This window comes from Cariama cristata, unplaced genomic scaffold, assembly GCF_000690535.1.
Source record: "Cariama cristata isolate BGI_N322 unplaced genomic scaffold, ASM69053v1 scaffold45540, whole genome shotgun sequence".
Lineage (NCBI taxonomy): Eukaryota > Metazoa > Chordata > Aves > Cariamiformes > Cariamidae > Cariama > Cariama cristata.
This window is the reverse complement of record NW_009594964.1, coordinates 301-6656: the sequence shown is the minus strand read 5'-3', so window position 1 is coordinate 6656 and position 6356 is coordinate 301. Positions and strand designations below refer to the sequence as shown.

At 38.2% G+C, this 6356-nt stretch overlaps 1 protein-coding gene across 1 annotated transcript; it reads left to right on the top strand.

Moving 5' to 3' along the window:
* The first annotated feature begins 566 nt into the window (after window positions 1-566).
* Window positions 567-5460, top strand: ORMDL1 (ORMDL sphingolipid biosynthesis regulator 1). The gene is made up of 3 exons (XM_009699879.1): window positions 567-749; window positions 3149-3300; window positions 4814-5460. The coding sequence occupies exons 1-3, from the start codon at window positions 576-578 to the stop codon at window positions 4947-4949; spliced, it is 462 nt and encodes a 153-aa protein (XP_009698181.1). The 5' UTR covers window positions 567-575; the 3' UTR covers window positions 4950-5460.
* The last annotated feature ends 896 nt before the right edge of the window (window positions 5461-6356 follow it).

Genomic DNA, 6356 nt, shown 5'->3' with positions numbered 1-6356 from the left:
AAGATGGAAATGTCTGTCTGAAAACTGACAGATGGGAGGAGGAGGAAAATCTGAAATCTGTACTCTGCTGCAAGAAAAGCAGGCATAAGTTAGTCCTTGTTCGTTCTTTCTAGCAGTAGGTGGCTGAGCAATTGGTATATGCAGAATTCTTCAGTAGCCATTACATGAACAAGAAGCAGGAGGAAGATTGTCTGATAGGGGAAGTGGAAAAGAACTGCGGATACTGTAGTGGATGGAGAAAAGAATTGAGAGGAAAAAAGTTACAAAGCTTGGTTTCTTACAGGTTCACAACTTCAGCTTCTAACAGTACAGCTTACTATTTTTTTTAAATGTCCCTTCTGTAGCAGGCTTGTGGGTTTTATTTGTTTGGGCTTTTTTTGAACAAACAGTTCCCAACAGGCCCTTTGTACTGACTTCTCTATAAACCGTACTTTGAAGATCTTGAGGTGCATCTTGGTTTATGCACTGTGTTCCTTCCAGACTTGGCTTTTCCCAAATTTGAAAATTGCATACGTTAAGTACTTCTCTATAACAGTAGACCCAATCTTCAAACAGATCTGTTTTATAGGGTAAAAATGAACGTAGGAGTTGCCCACAGCGAGGTAAATCCAAACACACGGGTGATGAACAGTCGTGGAATGTGGCTGACATACGCACTCGGAGTTGGCATGCTGCACATTGTCTTGCTCAGCATTCCTTTCTTTAGTGTCCCTGTCGCCTGGACTTTAACAAATGTGATTCACAACCTGGTGAGTACCCTCCCTTGTAACAAAATTTGAAAAGTTATTTGTACATATTGATTTTTAGTAGCAGGAGAAGAGAAAAATAGCCAGGCTGTATGGATAATGAAATCCGGCTAGCCAAAACACCACCTTTACTTGGCTTATCCACTATTTTGGGAGGAGGACTGATACATGATCACTTTGGGTTTAAGCACAAAAGACGTGAAATGTACCTTACATAGTTAATGGATTCTTTTAAAAGGCATTTAATTAAGCTAGAATCTTGCAAACATAAAATCATCATGCCAAGTGACTTTTACAGTGTTTTGTATATTATTAGAGAGCTGTGCTGAATCCATAAAATATATTACATTTTTAATTCTTGGATATTGTCTACTGAGGTTTCTACATAAATCTATTGGTATCCCAAAATGTTTAATTTCAGCACTTGATCTGTTACCTTGGACAGAAACATTTGTGTTCTTTGTCTTCTTGCTTTGATTTCTGGTCAAACTAGATAAGTGTTAGCTCAGAATGACTTCAGCATACAACTTTGTCACTATAGATGACATAAGAAAAATCTTACTTGGAAGCAGCAGGGAAAAACTGGACTACCTTGACCTAAGCCCTGAAACCATTTGTTGTGCAGTGGGTTGTGGTCTGCATGATGACTTTTGTATCAAAAGGATTTGGATGCTGGAGACGTTAAGAATCTTTCTGTCTCCTGTCCCCAGGAGTATGAGTAAGTAATGTTAAGTATGTATATTGGTCCTGCCAAGCTTAGAGAAGAGAGAGCCTTAATTCATCAGTTTACATCATACTTGAGGTTTGCTAACTCAGCTTTCTAAGATTAACAGCAAAGAAGTTCTGACAAAAGATAGTTTCTTCCTTAGTTAGGAAAATGATAATTCACTTTAAAGACTGAGGTTGGATAATATACTCTTGAATCCTGTAAAAAGAAAAATTGTGGTATTTTCTTTTTTTATTTGAGCTTTTTATTTTTGTAGATGAGTTTAAAACTAATAGTGGGATTGTAAGCATCATTAGAGCATGTTGTACATTATCTTTGACAGTATCAGACATGCCTGACTTCGGAAGATGTTGGCAGTGACAAGTATTACTAATTATTTCCCAAATGCCTTACCGAATTCATTGCAAGTAGCTAGAGTGGCAACAGGGATGAGAGCATGCTCTGGCAAGTATTTTTCTAGTGGAACACTAGAAGATGAGTATAAACTGCACTTTTGGATATTTCATCATTTAAATGGCACTTTTCTGGAAACAAATCCTTGAATGGTTTGACAAACAAAAAAATCTTGGATTTCCAGTAATGGAAAACTCTTAGCTGGCCTTGAAAGCATTTTTGGTGATCCTTTCTGCAAGTACCAGTATGAAATAAAATGTGTAGTAAGCATTTGGATCTGACCTAAAAGTGCTTTTTTGGTTAAGTTATTAAAATTGAGACACTGCAAACATCATGAATCAAAGAATTAATTAAGTGACTTAATTAAGCAAATTATTTCTCTTAGGTTAATAGGCCTCCAGTCAGGGGGCTGTTCCAAAAAAAAAAGTGGAAGACGACATGAAGTGACTTGCTCAAATTTCACCTCCTTTATGAGAATTTGGAAGAAATGTGATTTTTTTTTTTTCTATATAAAGCTTTCTAGAACAATTTCTGTAGGTGCATAAGAAAGAACCTGAAGGAAAGAAAAGGAAGTCTTTGATATTTCCTGATAGAGACTCTTGCTTGGAGTTGGTGTGCTCTCTTTGATAGAAGACAAATGTTTGTTAAAACTGGAAGAGGGCAGACTCCCCTATCTGTAATCAATGGGCCCAAATCGATCTTTCAGAACAGAGCAGACATGGCGTGCTCCCATCAAACAGAAACAAATCACAAAGAAAGTCCAGTGCGGTTAAGGAAAAGCAGCAAAGAGGTGGACAGATGGTGTTCAACAGATCGCTGGCAGTCAGCTTCTAAGTATTTGAAGCTGGCGGGGGACTGAGAAAGGTTTCAAAAGTTCTTGTTAATATTGCCAGTATTCATAGATAGATTTTTGCTTTGTGCAGGCTTTACCTCATAACTCAATTAACACTCTGTTCAGAAAGTGGTAATACAAATCGGCAGCCCTAAACTTGTTACAGTGCTTGTTAAAATTCTGTTGGTTTCATGCAATTTTTGCCATCTAATGTAGAAGACAAGGCAGTGGATCTGATGTCCCATAGATTTTGGCTTTAATTCTGAGTGTGCCACGGCACAACCTCGGGCAAATCACTTGTCCCTTTTCAAAAATTTGTCATTACAGGCTAACAGCTCTTCTGGGTGAGAATTCATTTGCTCTCTTTTTTTACAATTGCATTGAACAATGTAACAACTATAAAAAAACATAGCTAAAAGTGCCACTGTATTCACTTTTTATTTTCCCCAGGGAATGTATGTGTTTTTGCATGCAGTAAAGGGAACTCCTTTTGAAACACCTGATCAGGGGAAAGCTAGGCTACTAACACACTGGGAACAACTGGATTATGGAGTACAATTTACATCTTCAAGAAAATTCTTCACGATCTGTCCGATAATTCTGTGAGTTCAAAACTGTATTATGGATTAACTGAGTCATAAAACTATTCTTTCAAAAGCTGCAACAAAATGGGTTGCAATTTACATTCTAAAAGCATCTTCCCTCTTTTTTTGCTTGCTTGTTTGTTTGTTTCTACATCACAGAGGTAGGGAGTACATATTTAGGGGCCATATAATCAACAGTCTTTCTTCCTGCAGCTTTTGACACTCCAGTTCACATACTGAAGTTTGTAAACAGTTATGAATGGGGCAGGTTTTAAAGACAGGAAACATTGTGAGGAAAACTTACTGTTAGCTCTTGAAGTTCTTTAGAAGATTGTGAAGTCATAAATATTGAAAATCTAAACTAATGGCCTTTAGCACAGGACAGCATTTATTAACCATTTTGCAACTTGTGAGTTATGAGCAGTGTGGCAATCCTCACTGAATGGGGTCCAGGATTTTGCATGTCGGTTTTGCTTTGTACAGATTGCCTTCTATTTACACTACTTATGTAAATAGATCAGAAATTCTACACCGCCTGTCTCTGTTGACAAAAGTATGGTTGTGTAACTGAAGGAAATCATATACATATTTAATATCCAACTCTAAAAAGTCTTTCTATTTTTCCCTGAAGGAAGTTGTTGTCCACTTACATGGCAGGGTTGGGGGGGAAGGGCGGATCCTGCATTGTGTTTAGAAAGTTGGTTCACAAAGGATAGGAACTGAAAACACATATGTAACTCCTCAAAAAAACTCCTTTCTTCAAAGATAGCTTCCCACTTTCCAGTAGGAGTCTTGTATTCTTAACAATTATGGATGGTTCTCTTCATGCACTAATAATGCATAAGGAGCTGAATAAACATCTCCATTTTGCTGGGAAAACCCCCAAAAACTAACAATCTGATAGCGTCATTTCTGTGACTAGTTTTTGCAGAGAACAAGATGAAATTATTGGCTCAAATTGTAAAAAAGTTGGTAGTGAATTGGATTTTCTGAGGCACATTTCCTTATTCTTGCAGTTGAACGGGTTGTGGAGTAGCCTAAAAGAAAAATGGGCTGGAAACATCTGCCAGATGGGAAGCGTTTTAAAATCATGCCAATTACAGATGTGCTCAGCATAAATTATTTTTGCGGTGAAAAAGGTCAAATGCTTTGTCACTGAGCTTGCTAGGGTAGCAGAACTGCGAGCATTTTGGTAACACATCTTACACTATTTAAAAGCTGTGTCATAAATCGGGCTTGTAGCTGCACAACTTGGAGACTCCAACTTGAGGGGCGAGGAGAAGTGCTGGAGGAAAGTACTGGCTGAGAGTTGCTTTTTAGCACCTTGGAAAGTATGGGAAGAAGAGACTTAGTCCATAATTTTTCTGTAGATATTCTAGAACTTCAAGTGAGATATTTAATACAGGAATAGATCAGTTGTTAACCAGTAAAATATTACTGATTACTAAAGCACTTTTTTCAACCATGCTTTGCTTGTTTATTTTTTAGACGAGAGTGTCATCAGCTAAGCTTGCTCCCTTTTCTCCTGCAGGTACTTCCTGACAAGTTTCTATACAAAGTATGATCCAACACACTTTATCCTCAACACAACCTCTCTCCTGACCGTGCTTATCCCCAAGCTGCCACAGCTGCATGGCGTTCGACTCTTTGGCATCAATAAATATTAAGCAGAAGGTTTGACACTGACCGCCTCTGACATGGCTACTGCTACTCCCCAGGTGGAGGAAACGAGTAGTCTGCTGTGCCATGTATCTAATGGTATTCAATGAGAGATGTTTTTACATCTGCGATATAGTTCCTACTTCCTGCAGCAGTGTCTGGGATGAAAGTTGAGTTTGTAAGAAGATGTCTTCAAATACTTAAATGTGAATCGGAAACCTCTAGAAGAAAGATTTCCATGAAGAACTGGGCGGGCCTAGCTCTAAAGTGTGATCCCACTAAGACTGTATGTATGGCTGGCTGATGCAAGTGACTTGTAAGGAAGGCGCAAGTTAACAGCTGAAATGGAGAGCAGTGTTTCACAAATACCCAGTCAGCCATGATGCAGATGGTAACTTTACACATAAATCCAGGATCCTTGATGCAAAGGACTGGTGAGGCCGCATTCTAGATTAAGCGAAAGTAGCTAGTTTCTGTTGTATGGATTGTAGGTGGTTGTGCTTGTTACTGCATTGTAAAGGTTTGTCTCACGGTAAATACTATGACAGCTAGCATAAACTGATGGTATGATTCATGCCTTATCTGTTCTTGTGATTGGGGTTTTTTTTTGTAACAAAGACGGAAGAAAGTCCTTAACTGTAACCTCAGGGGATTTCTACATCAACTTAATAGCTCAGTTTATGTACGCTTTTACAGGTTGCCACTGTTGTGTTTATTTCATTTTGCTTACCAGGATACTGACTTTTCTGTGTGTAAATGGGACATCCTGAGAATCTGAAATTTCTTTTAAGGTGTGGATTTTTGGCTAGTTTCTCTGATATTTGACTGATGGGTTATTTTTCAGTAATTGAGAGGCCTCTAATGGTGGGGGAGAGGGTTGCTGCTGTTCTAGGAGAAGCAACAATGTTGGAACACATAGGAGAAACTCTGTGTAGGTCGTAAATTAGAATAGAAGCCGAGCTAGAATCACATGAACTGTATGCTTTTGCAGAAAAAAGGTATAGATCATTTGCATGTCTTGGAAATGTGGAGGAATGGTGTGTTTTAGGGGTACCGTGTATTACTGAGTAATCTTGTATATAATCAACTCTGGAACTAGAGGTACATCTGGAGCTCTGAGCACTTATTTCTCTATCTTGGAAAAAGGATTAATTTTGAAATTTACCATATGTCTGCCAGCCAAAACCAGCTCAGATTTAACAGAAGACTCCATTTAAGACTTGATTTACATTTTGGTTGCAATGACAGCCAGTGAGCTGGGAAAAAAAAGCCCACAGTGGCCTACTTCTTTTCTTGCTAACATAATTTTCTGGCTATTTACTTTCTTGGTAAAGATGCTGTTAAAAAAAATAAATTAAAAATGTCATGAGTTACGAATTTTTTTAGCAATTGGGAGTAATTCCTTGCGTTATTTG